The following is a 23,400-nucleotide window of genomic DNA, read 5'->3' as shown; positions in this document are numbered from 1 at the left end:
TGTGAGTGCTTAAAACATTATGCCTCTGGTAACAGGATGTTAACTGAAACTATAAGAGAGAGGGAATTGAAAAATGGATTTTAAGTTTCTTTCAAGCCTCGGCTTTCGTCCCTCTGGAGAGAGAGATCAAAAAGCATTGAAATTGCATTAGAATAAAGTCAGTCCCTTGAAGAGAGGCGCTCGGATGAGAAATCTGTCATTTGTGATGATAAAAGGGAATATTTAGAGTGTTACTCTGTAACAGTTGATTCTGTGAGCGGGCCCTCCAGTCTGTACCGACACTTCTGACATCTGTCAACACACGTGTGCTCACATGCTATACCCACAATGCACGCAGTGACAAACAGACACAGGGCATTTGTTGGTGCAAGAGAAAACACACTTACACAAAATCTTGCACATGCATAAACACACTTTGCTAATAGGATTTTGCAGCAGCAGCACAGCACACACATACACACACAACATATTGGACAAAACCACAGATCAATCATACCCTCTTATCTTCACCTGTGTATCCACATCCAGTCCATCAGCCCTCCTCCTACTCATCCACTGTTCCCTTCTTTTGGGGCCACTTCATTTAAACAGCAGCCAATTCATTCACATTCAGCTAACTCGTGATTATTAATTTCGGACAGACCTGAGTGGCTGCGGTGCTCCAAAGTTCCTCTCTGTCTGTTCAAATGTTTCATCCAGTATCACCTCTCATCATCTCATTCTCATTCATCATTCTTTTCCTCTTTTCTTTTCCACCCATTTCCGCACCACCCCATCACAGTCGGCTCGTCTTGTAAGTATTCCATTTCATCCCATCTTTGCATGTGTGTGATTGTGTGAGTGTGTGAGTGTGTGTGTGTGAGAGAAATTTAGCAGAGACATAAAGATACGAGGTTGCCACGTTGGAGGCATAACCCCCACTACCACTGCCGCTTCTTTGCCTATTAGGAATAGAGGATAGCCAGTTGGTATTTAAGTAGCTGTGGAAATGCTGGTAGTAGGCTTTTGATTTCCCAAAACTGTGCTCCAGTCATGCTTTAGCTCATCTACTGTAGGTGGAGTTTCCATTACTACAAAGAAAAAGCTTCCATTAATACCAGGGATCTTTAATTTAGCGCTCTCCAATGCATAAAACACAGTGAAAGGGAACTACAGTAGAGAAAAAGCTAAATATCCCACACACTCCAAAATACATTATAGCATAGGAGTATAATAATGCTGCAGTAATATAGTGATTATTCACGCATGCTTGGACAATTTAATTTTCAGTCTGGAAAAACAGTGCCTCTGTACTTAGAAAATAGTCATGTTACAGTGTTTGCTCTTCGGCAGGAACATAGCAGTGCAGATTGGAAGCTGACAAACTCACAGCACCAAGCTGCTTGGCCATGATATCATTTCCAAGTGCATTTGTGCAGTCATTATGATTAAACAGGAAAAATACTGTGAATGAGGCAGCACAGAATGCTTCTTTTGTGTGTTGTAAAATAGAAAAATACCAAAGCCACAAAAGTAGACCTTTTACCATGGAAATATTGTTTCTTCACCGCTATGTATTACAGCACATGGGTGTTCCTGGAAGACTAACATGTAAGTGAGGAAAGGAGTTGCAAGTTTTCACAGGTGTTAGAGGGATCGGCTGTCAGACGGGCCAATGTCACAACAACAAAAATGGAATAAGTAGCAGGGAGTGTAAATGATGGGTTCCAGGAACAGTTTAGGTAACATAACAACGAGGTGTTTTAACCGGGGTGTGTGTTTGGAGGAAGTGTGTGTGTATATCTGTGGGTTTTGACTTTTCGCTGTGCATTTCCATTTCTGTAAGAGGCTCAATGCTTAAAAGGTTGACATCATTATAACATTTTATCTTTTCCGCCTCTCACTCACTTCACATACACGTAGGCAAGGGCAATTGAGAGCGATGAAATAACCCTTTTAAGCTATGACACATTGGCCGGAGACAACAGATGTATGTGCATTAGAGACAGTTGTCTGTAGCAGAGGTTTGTGCAAATATGGGAAAAATGTGTGTATAGGCCCGAATGAAATCTACTTATTTGAACCATTTTTTTTTTACTCTAATAATCTGTCATATGTCAGTTTTTTCTTATAACAATCAAGTAATGAGCAGAAGAGATTGTTTCCAATGCTAAGCCTCTGCTGGTAACAAGGTATTGCCATTTTAAGACTTTGCACTTAACAAAGACATGTTTTCGCACTGTGAAAAGAGCATACTAAAGCAACAGAAGATAGATTTTTTTTTAGACAAAGCCAATCTCCAATAGATGGGATAAGTAGGTGTGGAATCACTGAAATTGATGGGCAATTCTTGGGTTGCAAATGTTTGATTGAACAGCAGCAACAAGGCCCCAAAGTGACCTTGCTGATGTGACAATCCCAAAAAGTCATCTGGTCTAGCTGCCCGTTTGTATCCAAGTTTATCCTAGTTGCTTCCTGTAGTTCAATTAAACTCAGATCACTTTGATTTTAACCCAAGTCGGTGAAGAAAAAAGCTAAATTAAATAGAAACCAACGCTTTACCTTCTCTGTATTCCATTGGGGTTGCTTGCTAAATTACAAGTAGAGGCAAAGCAACAATTAAGCAAATGGGACGTGTATTCTGACAACTTAAGTCAAGCCTGAATTGAGTCCATCCTGTGTGTAAATGTGCATCCAGCTTTGGGGAATGAAAAAAAGCAGGAAAAGAAAAGATAGGAAAGAAGAAAAAGGTGCAGGGAAGGAAAACAGCTGCAAGTTGTACCACAACTTTTGGGTTGCTTTACATATTGAACGTATAGACAGGTGGTATGATGAGATTCCTATTGAATTTCATGCAATTAAATTCCTGTATCATTTACCCTATAGCAGGGCTTGACTAGACATTATTAAAGCAAAGAAGTGCAGCACCGTCTCTATGACTTACTCTCAGTTTATTTAGAGCTGTACCAGGCCTCCAATTCATATATTGATGTTGGATAAATAGGCGAGAGATCTGGGCACAAAGGTCCAACTCCAAATTAGATAAAAAGCGTGGATGATTTACGGTCCAGCTATAATACATTATGCGTAGGAAATAACCACCTCCTCAATCATGATTTCAGAATGCGTCGGGGAAATAAGTGCATGTCTGAGAAAGAGAGGTTTTATATGAAAGGATGAAGCTAAAGGCTCGTACAGCAGCAGCAGCAGCGTCAGAGTGTGTTTACTCAAGCATACTTGTGTGAAACACGCTGTCTGCAGCAGCGTGGGACTGTGACAGCTGCCTGTCACATTGAGGCCCCTGAGGAGCTCCTGCTGGGATCATGTGTGTGTATCTGTGTTCCCCCGTGTGTAATAGCTTCAGTATGTTGGTGCAAATCACACGTCAAGTGTGCAGATGGGGGGGGTGGAAGAGGCAAGGCGTTTTGGTTGTAAGCACTTTGTCTGCCTCTGCTATGTGTCTGAGCAACACAGTGTTGTAGTGGAACAAGTCGCACACTCTGCTCTGTCATAGTGGGAGCACAGTATGCGGTGAGCAGCTGACCTTTTTAATTTTGTTTATGAGGCTCTTCCATTGATGATGTTAAAGGTGGTTTCAGCAGCCGTATCACCAGACAACACATTCTCAGTCCCCACTTGTCAGATACTGTCGCTTGGTCAGTGGGCCAAAATATTACGCTGTAGGTACCGCTATCACTTCATTTCTAGATATGCAGGGCTCCACAGTCCAGTTAGTCAGAAACATATGCAACGTCTGGTTTAAAAATAGTTTGTATGGTTAACTTTGTCAACTTTATGGAGCCCTAGTGGAAGACCATTTCCGGGTCTTGGATGCTTCAAGGCTAGCATGTCAGATTGTTTTTTGCTCTCCTTTGCCCAACTTGATAATGTGTAGAACCTGCTCCATAGTGTCGGTATACTGTTCCTGGGAGTCCCTCTGGCTGGTCCTGCCTGATCACCTTTGGATGTCATGCACGTTAAGAAGACCACAGCCTAATTTTGCCATGGCAGGACCATAATACACATACACACATATATTTTGTGTTAACAGTAATTGTACCCCTCACCACCTAAAAAGTAACTGGCCATGTTTCTTCAATTGACTGGATTTTTCACATCCTTAAGAGAACATTTGGTCCCCATCACACAGAAACACACACAAACATTCAAAGAGACCAAGCACTTCACACTCAGTCCAGACTTTCCTCCTTTACTCTGACAGTTCTTAACGTAAAAGCTGTGGAAATCTAACTTGCAGCCCTTGTCTATTTTTGCCTCCCTCTTGGCGCGTTAGCCTTGTTATGTGTTCTCCAGCTCTGGCAATATCCAGCATATAAAAGTCTTCAGGCGCCTTTGAATTCCTATCTGGAGTGTTTTATTCTTTATTTAGACGTTCCCAAATTTACCACCTTGACACTACCTCTTGCATTTATCAGTTTATGTGACATCATTTTTGCAGACCCAGTTATATATTTCATAAAATTGGAATATTAAAGTGCCATGGTGTTTGATAAGCAGATACAGTGTCTGTCTTTTTTTAAGGGCACTTAAAACAACAAAAGTTGTCATACCTAAAAGCCAGCATCCCAGAATACTAAATTACTGTACCAGCGATGTGCTGTGCAAATAGCTTCTATGACATTCAGGCATTGTTTGCTGATTTTTGTCATGTATTTTTCAGCTGCTCTGTTACAATCCATCTCCCCGTTTCCATCCCATGTGAGGATGTTAATGTTTCTCCCTGCCCTAAATCTAAAGCTCAGTGTCGCGTCGAGTGCACCCATTATTGCTAATTATTTATTACAGCCTCAGGCGATGTGCCGGCTTGCCTCCTCAAATCAAACATTGTTATTCTCCAGACAGGGCTGTGTAGCGCACCAAAAACGGCATTTTAATAGCCTGAATATTCCTAGCTGTCACTGTATTTAGGTCAAAGTTATGGCGTTGTGTGAGGCGCGAGGGGAAGATTTTTCAGGTGTTGACAAGTTTTTGTCAAACCGCCTGCTTAGCATGGTGTTCTGATGTGGTGTCTTTTCTCCTGTGTGTGTTCGGCACATCTGTATGTGCACAAGCCGGGAGTTACATTACATAAGAAGTGGGTATTACACGTCATTTCTTTAATATTTCATGCCTTGCATCAGTCTTGACAAACATTGTTATTCTCCTTATTGTCCTTAATGGAACCTGGGAGTGAAAGCAGCGGTTCAGTGCCACAGGCCCATATTCCACCCTGTGGTTCACATCCAAAGCACTGGGAGCATGTTTGGGCTTTGACCTTTAGTGTTAGTGGGGGGTGCATTTTTGATCCCAGGACATGACCCTGCCCACTTTGGCCAAAGTCCTCTTAGATGTGATTCATCCCGCAGCTGACACATGGATCCACTCCTGCTGTGTGAAGGGGCCCATGGTGGAAGCAGTCTATAGGAAAGCAAAGGGCAGGCTAATTCCCAAGGTAGGGAAATAAAATGTGTACGCAGGGCATGAAATTAATCTTGCATACTCGTCTGAGGTGGCGCGATTACAGGGAGCAGGTAAATCACAAATATGGAGGCTAGAAATTGGGCAGTCAGTGATTCTCAATCCAAACCCGGCAACAACATCATGTCAGAGGAAATGTCAGTACTTTACACTCATCTGCTTCAACTGCTGGCCTGTTTTTCCTGACTCGACCTGCTGACTTCTCTCTGTTTATCTTGGTTTCCAGGCTGTTTTCTCCTCATTTAAGCACTCAATCGAACTCTAACCCACTCAACAAAACAGACAAGAAACTGGTCCTCTCAGAGGTAACTAATGTCAGCAAGCATTTCTCAAAGTTTAATTGCTTTGGGTTGACACATTAAAGCAAAGTTATGTTGTGTTCAAACTGAAAGGAAAAGAGTCTCAAGGAGACAGCATCTATGAATCACGGTATTGCACCATGTCATGGTCAGGTTTTTTCTCTCTCACTAGGTATCTTTGTATCACCGGATTTGAATTTTTAAAAAGCTACAGTATATTGTAAGGCAAGCCGATTGCAAACCCTGGAGCCTCTACAGTGCCTCTACATTTAATATTTTGTCCTGTTTGTCTTTCTGTTCTGAGGGAGGTTCTCCACCTCCCTGTCTTCCCCTTCTCTCTGTTTGTCTCAATGCTAATTGAGAAAGAGAATAAAGGAGAAGCTGGAGATCAGGTGGGAAGATGAGAAATCAATTAGGACTGGTGGAGGGCATCATTATGCATTCACACCCCCCTCTGTGGAGGAAGGCCTGTCACTTGCTACAGAATCAATAGAAATCAAAGAAGTGTGTGTGTGTGTGTGTGTGTGTGTGTGTGTGAGAGAGAGAGAGAGAGAGAGAGAGAGAAAAAAAGACACGGACATAGGCTTCCCCTCTTGCCCTCCATCTATGTTCAAAGACATCTGATTAGCTCGGTGCCTGGGATCAGAAAGGTGACCCACAAACCTGGATTTAGGCTCCGTTGGGTTCTGGGCTGACCTTTCTGATAGGCTACATCCAAAAATGGGAGACTGATCATCATGGCCTATAGCTTAACCAATAAGCATCTATAGCGTGCTTCATCAGTTAAAGCCAAACAAATCAAGGTCACAGAGGATCCATTTTATATTCCCATCCTGGTAGACAACAAATAGCCCTTTTTGGCCTGATAGTTCCAGGAACCATAGGAAGTAAAGGTCCCCTTAGCCAATTCCTGTTTGTATCTAAAGACCTATGGAAATTAGTGGATGAAGGTGAACAGGACACTGCTGGGAAGTAGCAGGAGCAAGTAAATTACGCGGTATCGACAGATACCGCATTTTAGGCTGTATCGGAGAATTTCTCCAGTTGAAATGCAGATGGTTCCTGAATCTGTACAACCTTAAAAAGGGAAGCAAAAAGCAAACTCTGCTCAGGCTTTGGAGACGGTTTTTAGTAAAGGAGATGCTTTACTTATTTCTTTATTGCTATAGAGCTCTGAGCCTTGTTTGATGAGATTCTCAAAGAATTGACTTGTTTTGAATCAGTAATGATAATTTGCCACAATTTGACTCACAGCAATGACCCACTATGTGTGACGAATGCTGCCTCAATATTGTCTTTTCTGCTTAAAACTGTGTTTTACTTAAAGAGATTCTTTCAAATATTTGGTTAGGGTTTGAAGATTGGCCTGTTAAGCATCAAACATAATTAGTATTATTGCCCCGCCTTGATACAGTGTGTTTAATACTTGCTATATTGACACAAAATCTCTTATGGTGAAAATGTTTCATCAAGAGTAATTAGTCAGTAACCTTGATTGAATGTTTGGACATAATTTATATTTGAATGTAGTTAACTGAGGGTTAAAGGCAACCACAAGGCTGCTGATATATTTTCTCCTTGATGAACTACGTATATTAAACTGTGTTATTTGGAAAATGTTAATTCCCTGTGCTTGGCAGATAAACCTTTGTCGCCTATACATAAAAATTAACTTTTATATTCTTTTAAAATTTGTTCCACTTTGGCCTTCACTGAATGTGTTTTCTGTGTTGTAGAAGTCAGACAAACAGGTGAGAACAAGCAGATAGAAATGATGTTTGTAAGTGGCAGCAGAGATTTGTTCAGTTTTATGCTTCCTGACAGTCCATACAGGTAGGTGTACAGGCTGTGTGTGTGAATGTGTGTGTGCATGCGAGATAAAGAGACAGGGAGAGCCTGAGAGAGAGAGAGTTGTCAGTTATGAGTCGCTGTCATCACTGGTGGCCTGTCACGCTTTAATGCACTCAATGTCACTGCTGGCGTGTTCTCACTGTATTAACCCCGCTCGACACACACACACACACACACACACACACATACACACACACAAATAATAACTCTATTGTGCCCTCTCTCTATCTATGTTACAGTGCCCCCTCAGATTGTGGTTCGGCCACGGGACCAGATCACAGCTCCAGGTCGCACCGTGACCTTCCTCTGCGGCACCAAAGGGAACCCTCCACCAGCCGTGTTTTGGCAAAAAGAAGGCAGCCAGGTATGAAACTTCCTTTGGCATGTATTAAAGTCAGCTGTGAATCTCGATCTGTTTGCGAGAGGTTAACTCTACTTCTGCCCTCTGAGGCGTCCATCAGGGTTTCATGGTCAATTTGTGTCTGTCAGGAGGTGTATTGGAGAGTGGGGTTAGAGTGGCAGGGAGGGCCAGGGTTCCCACTGCTGATGGAACTGTCTGCCCTATCACATAAATAGGAGTTGGAATAGTGAAGCCATGGTATTTTGCAAATGGGCTACCTTACAGGAGTATGCTGTATAAATCTGAATATATATTTTATTATATATATATATATACAGAATCAGAATCAGAATTTGGTTTATTGCCAAGTAGGTTTATACACATACGAGGAATTTGTCTTGGTGCAATGGTGCATAAAATATACAAATCACACAAAAATCAAACAAGAATAAAGTAATTTTAAAATATAATAATAAAGATAAGAAAAATAAGAAAACTGTACAGGAAACGGGAGTGCATTAATGTAATGCATATATACAGGGTGGGTTTAAGAGTCAGTGTCAGTGGGGTTCTGGGCCTTGTTAATGAGGCCAGCTGCAGACAGAAAGAAACTGTTTTTGTGGCGTGAGGTTTTGGTTCCTCTGCAGACCGCAGCCTCCTGCCAGAGGGAAGTGTTTCAAAGGGTTTGTGTCTGTGGTCAGCCACAATCTTGCAGTAGTTTCCAGCTGTGTTTTTTCCACTGTACAGTTAAGGTAATATAGGGGTTCTGACTATAGAACAACTATATTATAAAAACTCTATGTTTCAACATTCATCACCAAATATGGTTTTACCTACATCCATCATTAGACACACCCCTCATCTATCTGCAGATTCCAGGAATCGGATTGGTCTAAAACAACACGACTACATACTGAACTCATTCATTCATTCATTCAGGCCTGAATAGTACATTATGATTGGCTGCTGTGTTTACCATAGTGTCTATGTCATTGATTTATTTCCCTGCCATACTTAGCCATACCTTTTTTTTGGAGACTGGAGAACCTACTTGGAACTAAGAAATCTTAAAACAGATTAACCGTTGTAACATTTAAGAGTAGCATTTCCCAACACTGAAATGAATACGTCTGCCACGATGTACGGAATATTGTTATCATGATAACATTTAAATGAATTATGATCATTAATAATTGTATCATAATTTATTTAAATATTATCATTCAGTGGTATTCATTTTCAGTGTTGGGAAATGCTTTTAAAAGTTACAAAGGTTTATCTGTCTTTAATGATTATCACAAAAAACTAAAATACTTTATTTAGTCTTTCTTCATCCAGGAAGTATCTTGAGATGCATTATCTCTTGCACAAAAGAGGCCAACATAGTAGCATAAAGCCGTTAACAGAGTCACGTATAAAAAAATATATATATAGAACATAAAAAGAGGCATAGAGGAGTGAACTTAAGTGTGTAAAGCAGCAACATTAGATCCCTCATGTTCCAGTGCCTGGGTGAAAGCAGTTGTCCAAATGAAGCCCAGGGAACAGTCTTAAAAATGCAGTTCATTTCAAATTCAGATTCCATCTTGAAAGTCTAAAACCGCCAATCCAGAGGGTGTTGTGTTTCCTGTTCACTGTAGTCTGACGCAAACAAAGAACATCTCAGATCTGCCTCGTTCAGGCCAACATCAGCAGCGCAGCATAGAAAAACAGCGCTTGAGTAAAAAGAAAAGAAGGCTAGTCTAATCCATCCATTTTTAAAATTTAAAATATACAGACATATTCCCATATTTATAAAAAATATCAAACAGAGCCCCGAAGGCAACTTCTCCTGTTATTACGCTAGTTTCTCTACATGCCACTCACATACATGTGCTTTAAAGAGAACCTGCATCTTCTCTCTGTCATGTCCTCAACTGTCATCCTTTGCTTTCACCACTCTGTGCTGTAGTTAAATGCCAGGCTGACTCACACTCACACAACCACACATTCATACACACCTCGTTTTCCCATCATCCACACAGGGTATTATTCACCAAAGCGTGAGTCTGCACAGATCTGCGTGTCTTCAGAAGTGTGTGTGTGTGTGTGTGTGTGTGTGTGGTGGGGGGGGCATGCATAAGTATGTGTGTGAGAAAGGCGAGCATACGATAAGCATTGCAGCCTGGTTGGAATGCGCTGAAAGGCCTGATGGGAGTGCGTGGGTGCCTGTAGCATGGCTCCTAGGTACAGATTAGAGGGGGAAGAGTGAGATTGGAGGAGGCCTGGAGAATGTGTGTGTGTGTGTGTGTGTGGGAGAGAGGGAGAACAAGAGTGGAGGAGAAAGATAAAGAGGAGAAGAGCATGGAGGAAAGGGAGGAGGAGGAGGAGAGGAGGTATGTGGGTAGCATGTTGAGAATAGTGGCTGTCTTTCAGTGAAATACCCAGGAAATGCAGTTATTTCATCCAGACAAATGAAAAAGGAAGGTAGAGAAGATCAAGGACAAGATCTGTGGAAAATAACCCTTTTGGTGGCATTGTATTGCATTAGAAAGTGAAGCCAGTGAAATATTTGTATTAGTCTGGGTGTGCATTGCTTTCACAAACTGTTACGCATGTCAAAAGGTTGTGTATCACTGTAATAGTTAATGCTGCTGAAGTTGCTATGAGCAATGATATCCAACATGTTGATTTTAACTATTCAGCTCTGAGCTTTGAGGTTTGCAATAACTTGAGCGTTCCCTGTTTACGTGCCCTTGAGCAAAGCCCTGAAACCCTATCCTCTGACCCACTGGATGGGAGTATCAGCTGCTGGATGTAGATGTAATGAAAGAGTTTGTTTACAGGCACACAATTTGTTTTCTTGATTTTAAAAAAAAATGCTGAGTGCACACATTTTATCTACAATCCTTTCTTGCAGTGTTGTGTAATATAGACATTTTTCCGCAAGCCAGACTTAATCTTTAAATGGGAAACCAGTGTTTGCATCTGCTCATCCTTTCTGCTGCTGTTCCTCCATCTATCCCTACACATCATGTCTCTTTTTCATGTGCTTGATTTCTTTTTTCTGTGACTCCATTTCATGTGGTTATTGTTGTAAGTATTCTTAGTTTGAGGTCATAAGCACAAAGAGGTAAAGTGTTAAGTGACAGTAGTTCATATGTCTTTCTGTGGTCTCTCTTTTTCTCTCTTTACACTGCTGCATTCGAATAGTGTTACTTAAAGGCATAATATTGCAGTATTAGTACGATCTCATTTGGAAACGAGCAACCCAGACTGAGCCTCTTTGGTCGAGCTACAAACCTAAAGAATGAATGAGGAGAGGGAGCGATGTTAGCGAGAACAAATCAGTGAATCAGAGAAACAAACAAACAAAACGTTATTTTGGGATAGTTTCACAAGTGCTTACGTTCTAAAGTACAAATAAACACTCCCACACCTCCGCACAGGGAGCACAGAAGGGAGACGGCGATAACGATGCTACAGGGTCTGATACCAACACTTCCACATACTTCTAGTGGGTCATAAGTGATAATAGAGAGGGATTATTTCTTTATTTTCACAAAGCTACATTTGTCAGTTAATGTTGTGTCCGGCTGCAAAATTCAAAATCTTTATAAAGCTGCAGGTGGAGCGGCTTATGGTATTGACATAATGTCGTTTGTGTTGTAGCTTGAAGGTTCTTCTATCAATATGAGCCTACAGAGGAAAAGCACAAAACATGAATGCCTGTATGTTAAGCTATGAAGAATAAATAAGACTAACTGCATGATGTTATCCTTCTCCAGATCTTGCTGTTCCCCATCCAGGAGCCTACACAGTCAGGTCGTTTCTCTGTGTCGCTGAGCGGTGAGCTGACCATTGCCGACGTCCAAGTCGAAGACTCCGGCTATTATATATGCCAGGCCATTAGTGTGGCCGGCAGCATCCTGACTAAAGCCCTGCTAGAGGTGGAAAGTGGTGAGTGGCCAAGACACGAGTGATATCTTGACACCTTTGTCTTTCCTGTTGATCGAATGCACAAAAAGGTATAAAGTTTGAAAAGTGGGTGGTCTGGGGTGAATACTATCCTCTGCATTTCTACTTTTATCGTATTCCCAATTACTTAAAAATAACACATTAGCATTATCATGCTTAGTTTAATCATTCTGCATGTTTAACTAATAACCCTGCTGTGGGTTAAAGTTACCTACTGCAGCTTTAACATGCTGGGGTATTCAATTAGGGATATACTATATGTATATAGTATACTATATACTAATAGGAGTCATAGTATTTATGGCACTATGAAAAAACAATGTTCCATTTCTACTCACAACATATAAGAAACATTAGTTATATATATATTTTAAGAAGTCACGTTTACTGTAAATGAATGTATTAGCTTTGTTTATGTTCAAGACTAGCACTCTATTATTGAGTGCAATATGATTATACTGTATACCTTCTCACTTTTGTAAAACATTGTATAGCCAGCATCTCTTGTCTAATCGTTTATATAGGAACATAACCACAAAGGGGCACGTCCCGCCAAAATGACCCTTGTTGTGAGTGAATGACCCTTCATTTGTTTTCAGTAGTGAACTAAATGATTTTGGCATTATTATAAACATTACTAGCATTTGCCACTGCAATGTTTGTATCCTCACCTTGCAGCTAGTTTTACTCACTAGTTTAATAATTAATTCTTACTAAACCAAAGGAAAAATTGTGAAACTTTCCCTTGTTAATTAGATGAAAGAAAAAAAAAAAGATTGATCTAAACAACAACTTATTTGCTTACCTTTGCAGTGTGTAGGTTTTAGTAGCATCTAGTGGTGTAGTTGCCTTACAAGTGTGAAAGAGAAACTGCAGTGGCCACGAAAAATGTGAATGCAACCATCTAGTGTTTGGTTTGTCCGTTCTGGGCTACTGTAGAAACATGGTGGTTCATCATGGTGGACTCCATGGAAGGCAACCCACTGCGTCTGTAGATAAAAACAGCTCATTCTAAGGTAACAAAAACACAATGAGTCCTATATTCAGGTGATTATACACTAATGAAAACATACCTATGAATATTATATTCCTCCTAGATGTTAAACTGGACCTTTAAACTTAACATTTTCAGCTTCACATTTGATTAATCATCTCTCACAATCTGCTGATTTAACCCCCCTTGCCTCCCCACACATTTGCAGCGTTATAAATGAGAAAACACAAAGATCCAACTGAAATTAAAATATTCTTCCTCCAAATGAGCAAACAGCAGGAGTCCTTATCTGATGTAATCAATAGGGACAACTGGTGATAGTTCTATGCAAATAACCCCGCTGCAGCATACGCTTCCCTCCCACCCAGCCTTCCTCCCATCCCAGGGAGTAAACAGGGGTTTTGTTCAGCTCAAACTACACTAAGTCCTGTGTTGACGTTTCACATTTTCAGTTAGCTTCAGTTAGCTGATGATATCAGAGATTTCCACACCGCAGAATACTAATGGGGGTGTTCTCCTTGTCTTTAAGCAAATGTCAAACGGTCGGTTGAGTGAAATGTTCTATTTTTCTCAGTCACTACGTGGCGAGTTCGTTACGAGCAAAGAATAAAAGGAAAGAAAACCAGGGACTTTGATTTACAGTCTCCAGCTCCTTTCCATGACCATTTACAAATGTGCAGGGATTTTCTGACTGTCTAAACTAAGCATTACTCTGCTAGCTGGCAACACTGAAACCGTAGTGTTTACATTTACAATTGAACTTACAGACGTGCAGACATGGAGTGCAGCCATATATGTCCATGAGTTTCTTGGTGATGTCTGTCTGTGGCTGCAACATGATGTTAGGAAGGCTGTGGGTGCACAAAGGTCAAGTGAAAGCATGCTTAAACTTCAGCAGGGCCGTTTACAGACTTTTTTGACTGTGTGTCTCAGCTTTCCCAATTTATGCAATTCACTTTCATTCAAACTTTATGGTTTTTGCCCAAAACGGCATGGGATTAGCATAAAGTGGGCATGTCTGCAAAGGGGCGACTTGTGGGTACCCATTTTCATTCAGATATCCTGAGATCATTGGTCAAGGTTGGTCATTTAGTATAATATGATACTAGTATCTTCACTTTAGCTTTAAAAGGAAGCCCAATACAGCCTCTGAAAGACAGTGTTGAGTGGAAGAGGTAAGGATAATGGTGTGGCAGATCAGATTTCCGGAAAAAAACCCTGCACTTTAGGACATTTATTTAGTGAGTGTGTCTATGGGTTACAAGCAGCAGCACATCTACTAGGGACATGTACCTGTGTGTAAAACGTTTTCCTAGGAGCTGGAGGATAATTTGAAAAAAAATTGAATTACATTTTTTTAAAGCGATGCAAAAACCGACTGAAGATTGAAACTACGGATGTTATATATACACAGCTGCTAAGGCAAACAAGCCCCAAGTTACTCATCACAGAATGTGTAGAATCATTTTCCCATGGTGTCCCATGTGAGAAGAAGTGGCCCCAGTGATAGTGATAGTTAGTGACAGATGGGTTGTGTCTTTGTAGTTTGTTTTTAAGAGAAAAATCCATTAAAATCGGATGTGGTGTGAAAATGTTGTATTTTTAGGCAGTCCTACCTCTGATGTGAAGCCTCATTTATTTTTACCTCAAGCTAATAAAATAACTTCATAACATTGTCTCGCTGTTCACAAAGTGTTCATTGCATTATACTACTAATAGACTACATGTGAAAAGGTCCACATATTTTGGTTTTTGGTCACAATTGAATAAAAGTGTGTTTTTATACACTACAAACACATGCATGTAGTAAAAAGGAAATAGGTGTTGATTAAAGATGATTGAACCTTAATAAATATTAAATACAGTATTCATTGAGGCACTGCTCAATATCGTCACTCTGACAGAAGGTAACTGTATCAACGCATTCCTGCCTGAGAAAAATCTATGTCATCGATTTGCATGTTGAACTGGGGCAGGACCGGAGAGAGGTGGACTTGAGAGCCTCTGGGAGTGGATGTTCTCTTATAGTGACATTTTACATTGCACATGGCAGGGCAGGCAAAGTCAAACATGGAGTTGTTACCCCAAAGAGCAAACAGTGGACTTCATGTTGTGTGCATATTTACTATGGCTTCCAGGACGGTGGTAACAAACTGAAAAACACATCAAACATATCAACCGAGGCTAATAGTTTAACAGGTAGTTTGAAGCAGAAAGTGAGATGTAATATTTCCATTCAACCTGTGACGGTTGGATAGAATGGGGTTTCTGAACAGCTATAGCCCTGTAGCTTTTTGTTGTTCTGATGGATAGTCAGAGTGGAAAATACTGTACTGGACAGGATGATGTGGTTTCGTATAAGTCTGTAAAGGTTTTGACATAGCCACTAAGACCAAGCTACTAGTAAGGACCACGTCTGATCTATTATTAATGCTTTTGTTTAAGGTATTTGTGGTTATTCTGGACATGATTTTTGTTTTTGCAGGAAATATTTGAGCTTTCAAATGACCTCAATAAATACCATTACGAAGCTGACCGTGAAAGTACTTGATGATCACCACATTTAAGGCCATGGGTAGTTACATGATGAATGTCTGATGGTGCTTTCGAGTTTCAATCTGCCCATGTAGATAATATAGACAAATAATACAATGTGGTACATACAGTAGCTCTACAGTGAATAGAACTTAAACACTGATTAACACTGACTGTGCTAGGTGGTTTGTAACACATCTGGGAAGTCTTCATTGGAAACTGTTTGGAAAAGGCCGTGCGATTTAAAAAAATGCTCTGCCTCCGTCTATCACCGATAAACTTCAGCCAATCAGATCAACAAATTATCTAACATAGTCAAACTCTTAAGCAAGTTGGGAGAAGAGCGGAAACATCTTTTTATTGAGAAAAGCCTTCAGTGTCGTTCTTTGCTCTTATTTAAATGAGGTTCTGGTATAACTGATGCTGGCAGCATCTATGCCATCACACACATTAAATCACGCTCATGCCATAGCTGCCATTAGTTCCTCCTAGGACGCTGATCGGTCCAAACCACTGTGGTCGCACACAAGCGCCTGGTAAGCTTGGATTCTTGCATGATCTGGTGATTTCAGGATCTTGCGGACCAGCTGCCTCGCAAAGTTACAGGAACATAAGTTCAAAAACTAACTTGAATTCATTCTCTGTTCCTACAGCTCCTTCGGACCGCGTCCCACCCATCATCCGCCAGGGGCCAGCCAATCACACCTTAGCTCCTGGTTCCACCACCCAGTTGCACTGCCATATCATGGGCAACCCCATCCCCAGCATCCAATGGGAAAAAGACGGGCAGAGGATCCTGGGAAATGACGGTCGAATCAGCTTGATGGAAAACGGCACCTTCCAAATTACCAACCTCCAGGTATTTGAACAAAAGACTGCAAACACAGTTTATCCATTCATTAATGATACAGCAAACTTTTTATTTAGACTTTAGTCATTTTGACTTTCAAATTCACAGCTTCTCTGCGATGACCTTCAACTTAGTTTAATTCATTGTATATTTATAACTCATTCCGTCGCACCACACCTAAATAAATGTATTCACCATCTACATGTATCACTATTTGCACATCAAACAGGACACAGTTCATGCAAGATATACATATTCCATGTGATTAAACACCAGTTTTAATTACAGGGAAAGTATGAAGCACTTAAACAGAGGACATTTTTACGGTTGACTCAAATGATGAGTTTTTATGAGAGGAGTGGTGGGGAATGTAGCAAAACCGCATCTCCGAGGCGTGATCACCATGATAATGAGCATGCAAGGCCATTAGCAGTCGTTAGCACCATCTTACTCCATGCTAATGAAATCCTTTCTGCCCAGAATTCCCTCCTGGGTACGAAGCAGCACCTGAGGTCACCGCAGCCTCCGCAAGACTCGAGGAGGCTCGCACATTAATTGATTGTGGGTTCTCAATGATTAACGATCGCTGAGACTCGTAATTAAATCCTCAATACATCACTGAGAGTGAGGACTGGATGAATGAGAGAGAGAGAGATAGGGACAGAGGAGCAGGAGGCTGGGTGAGAGGAGAGGATAGAAGGAGAAATAGTTGGGAGTCAGAAGCCTGTAGTACATTTTATGCTGCATTCGCGTCATGTGGGAATAAAAGGCACTGACTTGACAGCTGAGAGCACCAACTTGGAAGTGCTTATGCTTCGGAAGCCATTTGAAGCTGTCAAACAGCATGTTAAAGTTCTCTGTAGACTCTGGTTCCATTTGATCAGACTCTACACAGTGAAAAGACATGCCCTTTAGTCATGATGGTGCATTTGATTTTATTGGTTTACAGCAAACATAACAACAAATAGTATTTATGGCTTTGGAATTCAGAGATAAGATCACAAGATTACTTGTAGAGATTGTTTGTTTCATTTGAGGAGTTGTTCCGTACACTTTCTGGCTTGTCAATGATGTCAAAGTCCATTACTAAAACAAAGAATTGAGACCCAGAATTACACAGAAATGCTGCAGTTGTATTGCAATGTCATTTACTTCCATAAACTGTAATAATCTAGTCTACAGCCACACTGACAGCTCTGTGAGGCTGTACTTAGGCACAGTGGGGCTTTGTGATCATGCTCACATGCTCACAATGACACTGCATCTTAGTTTAGCGTGTTAACAATTTGCTAATTAGCACTAAAACACAAAGTACAACTGAAGCTGATGGGAATGGTATTAGTTAAGCAGGTGTTTGGTCAAAAACCTGCTGTACTGGACAAATTCATTTCTACCATTGCTTCAGACTCATTTTTATCGACATGGCTCGAGATCTCAGCTATTAACAACTGGTGGCAAGGCTCCGAACATAAGAATACAGTTGTGATAAACTCCTGTAAAATTCCTTTAAACTGGGAGACTCATTATCAAAAAAAGTGGATGCCACTGAAAAAGAAGAAGATTTCTCAGATATTGATTTGATCATCTAATGAAATCAATGTCAGTCTGGCTTTTCCCAAGCACACATAACTCATTAACCTTTCATTTTTCATAACATTTTCAATTTAAACATCCCTAAACATCCCTTTATGTGAGCTCTGCTATGAATTAACTCCATTATAGCGAAAAAAAAGTGAAATCAGCATTCATAAAACACATTTAACCCTGAAATAATCAGTATAAATAAGTCGATTTCATCTGGGCCCCTGGAGGGGGACAGATGGTCGGTTTGTTCCTCGCACCCTGGCAATGAGGAGATGCCATTACCCTGGGATCTCTGCCAGACACACACTATCGCTGTCCCTCACTGGTGCCAAGACGTCCTGGACAGACGGGTAGTGTGTGTGTGGTGCTGGGGGGGGGTTAAAGAGAGGTTTGTGCTACCAATCTGCTAAACAGTCGATGTGGGTGTGGGGTAGGGGTTGTGTGCGGGTACGGCAAGGTAAAATAGGGAAGAGAGAGAGGGGGACAGTTGGGAAACAGGAACTCAAACAAAGCCTGAGGAGTGATAGAAGGACTGTGTGGACAAAAGAAGACAGATTACCAGGAGTAATCAGGTTAAAGCAGGAAATCGAGTTCATGTGTTGACGTTAAATCCCAGCATACACGTGTTATAGTCAGTAATCAGATTCCACGTCTGCACCCACACAAAAAAGGATCTGACATCATTATCAACCTTCTGTGCACTATTGTGCAGACGGCTGATACCCGTGTTAACAGGGTAGTAAGCAGGTGCTGGACAAAGAAAAGGAGAAAGACACCAAAGTTCACATCACCCTGTTTGACCGGCAGATTTCTGGGAAGCGAGTGCAGAAATATCCCAAATGCCAAAGATGAAATCAAACTAATAAATAAATAAATATTCACAGATTGCCTCTTCAAGTTTGGAGATCCTCTCTCCTAGCCTCCCTCCCACCCTCCCTGTTCCCCTCTTCTGCCTCTCGCCTCATCCATTTTTCAGCAATCTGTTTCGCTCAGCGCCCAGAGCTGCCGGCCTTGATTAATAGTCAGGTGTCTCGGCTGTTTGCCCCGCCCGCCCTCCTTGCCGATTCCCCATCCACCGATCAGACGCCACCATCTGGGGAGCCGCTTTTTACCCCCTCAGACAGACGCGCCCACGGGTCAACTCAAGGTCAGGGCCTATAGAAAGAGAGGAGGAGCAGCGAGGGCTGTTGTATGGGACGGAGAGTCACCTGTCCCGTGTCCTGCAGGACGCTCTGACAAGCCACTTAGGCCTGAGTAATTCCTCTGTCAGCGTTACTGATGAGTTGGCCCTGATGCGGGAGGGGAGGATGGCCGAGTATGTTGCCGCTGCTCAGAGAGGCATTAGTCATGATAGGTTCTGTCTTGCACATCCTCTGCATAATGTATAAGGTTTTCAATGGGAGTAATGTGGGCTGTGTTCGCAGAATAAGTGAATAAGGGAAGGCTGATTGTGTTTGCCGTGGATTGGGTCTGCATGTCAATTGATGAACTACAGAAGACTAAAACATCTTGCAGCAAAATAGATGAAAAACTAATTAAAATCCCCCGTAACACTCCCACACACACCTGTACAACCACACAGAGTGCAACAGGAGAGCTATTTAGAGAGCTGGCAGCCCTCACAGGTGCAGTTAACATTAAATACAGTCAGTCCCTTTGCCCTCACATTGTACTGTAAATTGAGCCAAGGTATCAGACACTCTCACTATAATTTATCTAGTTTTACACCTACTCTGTAGAGTTTAGATTGTAAAAAAACACGGTTGTGTTAAATTGGTGAGACTAATCTCTCAGCTTTGGTTTCTAATGAATTTTACGATAAAAACTGCAACTAGTTTTGCCATTTTCGCTTTCTCTTGTAACTTCATTGCAGAAAAAATCCTAAAATCATCAGAACCCGCATCTCAGTGAAATTAGGATTTGCAGACTTATGACATTTGCAGCCTTGTGCGAGAGCTTGTCAGTAATGCAAGTGTAAACCATTGACTGTATATAAAAGATGTAATACATGACAGCTTAATTTAATTAATTTGTTACTTGAAGCTATAAAAATGGGGTTTCACATCGCGATTGAGTCGCCCAGGTGTATGGGCGGGTCCTTAATACTGCAGCTCCTCTGTCCCCTGAATGACGCAGCCAGCATAAGATGGCAGCAGCCATATCTGGATATTTTGGTTTGATTTTCGTACAGTGGGAGGAAGTGGAGACACATCATCGATCTTTATGTATGTCAGCAGGGTACACCAATTACAACATTACTCTGCATAAATTCCACCCGGTCCATTGAGGACTTTTACGTGGACAGCTATGTCAGTTTCTCACTGACACGCATTATGTGTACCCTTTCTACCAAACTTACCAACATGTTAAATCTATATAATATATAATATTTTCAATTTTTTTATTTGATAGCAGTTGTCTCTCCCTCCCTTTGCTGGTGAATTGCTATGTTTCTTGGTGTAATAGTTGCCAACAAGGGGGCTTGGTGGTGGCATATTGTCTCAGGTAAGGCGGTGAGGAAGGTGAGGCGAGCCAACTTTTTTTCACAAAGTGCTGTTGTCTTTCTGAACGCGTCTTTGAAACTGAAAATGAAAGAGAGAAAAAAGACAGGAAACAAAGAAAGAAACAAAGAAAGACCTGAAGCAGTGAAGCTGAAGCGACAGAAACGTGTTCAGAGGCGAACTGTTTACTACCTCAGTGTCACATTGAGAGATTCCCCAGTGTAGAGACCCCCAACATCTCCCTCTGTTGTAAGCAATTTCACAGCCCGTCTAGCTTTTGGCTTGCCTCCCCAAAAATGTAATAGCCAGCATTCACATGTGCACACACACGCACACACACGCACACACACACACACACACATACACAGGCACATTTATCACACAGCTCTTAATTACATCTACTCATAGCCTGTCCAGAATGCTAAGTAGCTGTTGAGTGTAAAGACTGGCTCCTCAGAAATTTCTAGACCTCGAGCTGGTCATTAAAATTCTGTCCTTTGATCCTTTCTTTAACTCTTCTCCTTTACCGTGTAGCAATCAGAGGAGGAACATAAAAGCCACCAGCTTGACTTTAGCTTCGGCTTCAAATGGGTCCACGGAGAATGTATATCATGTATGAAAAACACTGAAGTAACTGCAGTTGACAAAATGTCCAAAGTAGTAACAGTTAATTAGATGGGCTTAATGAAAATATTCATATGCAGTTAATAAAAAATGCCCAAGAGAAGCATGAAAGGTAATGATGAGCACATTTATATAAACATACCCAATGTGTTTGATTAAAAGCTGTGTTTTTATTAGAGATCTTGGCCAAGATTGGATAAGATTGGATAACATTACTGGCAAGTTAGTGGTGGGGATATAAGGGGATGATATATCAAAATTCATGGTGTCACTTCACATCCAAATCATGCAAATGAAACCATTTGCATTACCATGAGCACCCGTGTGCTTGTAAAGTTCACCTGTCTAAGGACTAAAATTTTCATCTTTATGTTATTATATCTGTCCATGCATCAGTAATTCTGTCCCTATTGTCGGCAGTGCGTGCTCCGTTTCCATCTTAGATTCTTAACCCTTATCCTACCAGCACACTGACCTCCTGGGGAGCCAGAGAATAACCAATCATACCAACATGATAAAACTTATTTCTTCTCAAAACATTACTAGTTATGTAAATGTCAAATGGAAACAGATTATCCATCTGCAGCCTCAAAAATTGTTACATTTGTGCTTTTTCCCACCCTTACACCAAGTCCTGATCATGCTCTGAACGCATGACACACTGTTTTACAGTCTTGTATAATAGAACATAAACATTTGTTTTGAAAGTCATTAAACCTTTTATTATGAAATGTTGTATTTTCTGACTCTGACCATCATCTTACCTTAGCAGGAGCAGTATTTAGGGTTGTCCACAGAGCACATGAGGAAATCTGTCTGTCTCCTTAAAAATAACAACAATGACACAAAGTCTTTAGGAACACAGTGACTTGTACACAGTCCTATATTGATTTCCTGATAAGTCTGTCACCATGGCCGAAGGCCTGTATCCTACACAAAAACAGTTAAACCGGATGTGTGGAAACAGTATGGATTCCAAAATAAACAACATCTGAGGGGCTTATCTGTAATACAATGTGTTTCTTAGCTAACTGTTTTGGTGCCAATTTAAAAATATGAAGTATGACTAAGTATGATAATACCATGCATTGCAATTATTTTGGCCAAGATAATAATGACATTGACATGAAATGTTCATACTGTATATAATTGGAATGATAGAGTAAAGCACTTAGAGATATGACAAAAAGTACACCTCTAGGGTCTGCGGCTACCCTCTTGGTAGGATGAGGGTTTTAATATGATGCTGTGTGATTTCCGTGCCTGCAGAGGTGAGAGGTGTCTTTCATTACCTCATCACGCTGCTGTAACCATCCAGAAAAAGACAGAAAGACAAAAGGCGATGGCATTACAGATGCACTTTTTAAACATATTGGCACCGACGGGAGCTACGAGCTGCTTCGCACTGATACTAAAAAGCCGATCTTACTTTGATGTGAAAGTGGAAAAGAGTCACTCGGTCGGCTTTGTGTGAATAGCAGCTCTCTGTTCTGCCAGCTTTTCATCCACGCCAACTTCCCCCTGCTCGGTATTCTGAGTACAAACATTTCTGGTTTGAGAGATATGACATTTAGGCTCAATCACTGGTAATGGGTACATTAACACAGTATCACGGTCTCACTCATACACATACACACACCTACACACTCTCACACACACACACACACACACTAAACTAATGATACACGTTTTTACTGTTGCCAGGAAACGGACTCTGGGGTTTACACCTGCCTGGCTTCCAGCTCCAGTGGAGAGACGAGCTGGAGTGGAGTGCTCACAGTCAAAGGTAAATTGTCTCTGCGTGATGTTAAATACATGCAAATGACAGCTCTGTGAAGTGGCAACGTATAACACAGATATACGATTAAAAAGAACCCTTTTCAGCTGGAAAAAGAAGTGTCTGAAAATGCTTGTCTATTTCTATTAATTAGGGTAACTTTGGAAAAGTCACTGTGTAACTCTTTTACTGTCTTTAATGAACAGTATTAATTATCAGTTATAGATTAAAGCGTGACTGCAGATAAGAAGCAATTCTCAGTGTGTGATCTTTCTGTAAAATGTCCAAGTAACAAGATTGTGACCATTTCATTGCTCGAATGAAACAAGTAGCTGAAACTAATTGAAACACTTAACCCCTGCTGGTCCCAAGGCTGTTACCGGGCAGACTGCAGATATAAATGTCTTTGAGTGCATGAATGTGCAGAACAGTTTTGTTTTCTGCAGAGGTTGTTATTCCAGTTGTTAGTCCAGTTTAAAAAAAGGAACATAAATAGTATTTTTTACTCATGTGCATTACTTGTTACTCCTTACTACCAACCCCTGCATTTCTGGTGATGAATAAAGGCTTACAACGTGCTAATCATTTCAGACATATTGGTGCTATATCATCGGCTGCTGCTGCAGCGCAC

The 23,400-nt window shown here is 41.1% G+C and overlaps 1 protein-coding gene across 5 annotated transcripts in view; it reads left to right on the top strand.

Annotated features, from left to right (window-relative positions):
• The window catches only part of robo3 (roundabout, axon guidance receptor, homolog 3 (Drosophila)), a 161,525-nt gene that overhangs the window by 116,237 nt on the left and 21,888 nt on the right, over nucleotides 1-23,400 (top strand). For 4 of the 5 annotated variants that reach the window (XR_007884984.1, XR_007884983.1, XR_007884986.1 and 1 more), the window contains exons 7-11: nucleotides 782-793; nucleotides 7,847-7,971; nucleotides 11,715-11,886; nucleotides 16,087-16,292; nucleotides 22,697-22,778. Coding sequence is in view for 1 of the 5 variants with exons in the window: in XM_051401444.1 (XP_051257404.1) it covers nucleotides 782-793; nucleotides 7,847-7,971; nucleotides 11,715-11,886; nucleotides 16,087-16,292; nucleotides 22,697-22,778 (597 nt within the window). In the remaining 4 variants the exon portion in view is untranslated. The remainder of the gene's footprint in view (nucleotides 1-781; nucleotides 794-7,846; nucleotides 7,972-11,714; nucleotides 11,887-16,086; nucleotides 16,293-22,696; nucleotides 22,779-23,400) is intronic. The other variant, XR_007884985.1, reaches the window with a different exon arrangement.

Source organism: Dicentrarchus labrax, unplaced genomic scaffold, assembly GCF_905237075.1.
Source record: "Dicentrarchus labrax unplaced genomic scaffold, dlabrax2021, whole genome shotgun sequence".
Taxonomy (NCBI): domain Eukaryota; kingdom Metazoa; phylum Chordata; class Actinopteri; family Moronidae; genus Dicentrarchus; species Dicentrarchus labrax.
Note: the sequence above shows the minus strand (reverse complement) of the source record. Positions and strands in the feature narration are given on the sequence as shown.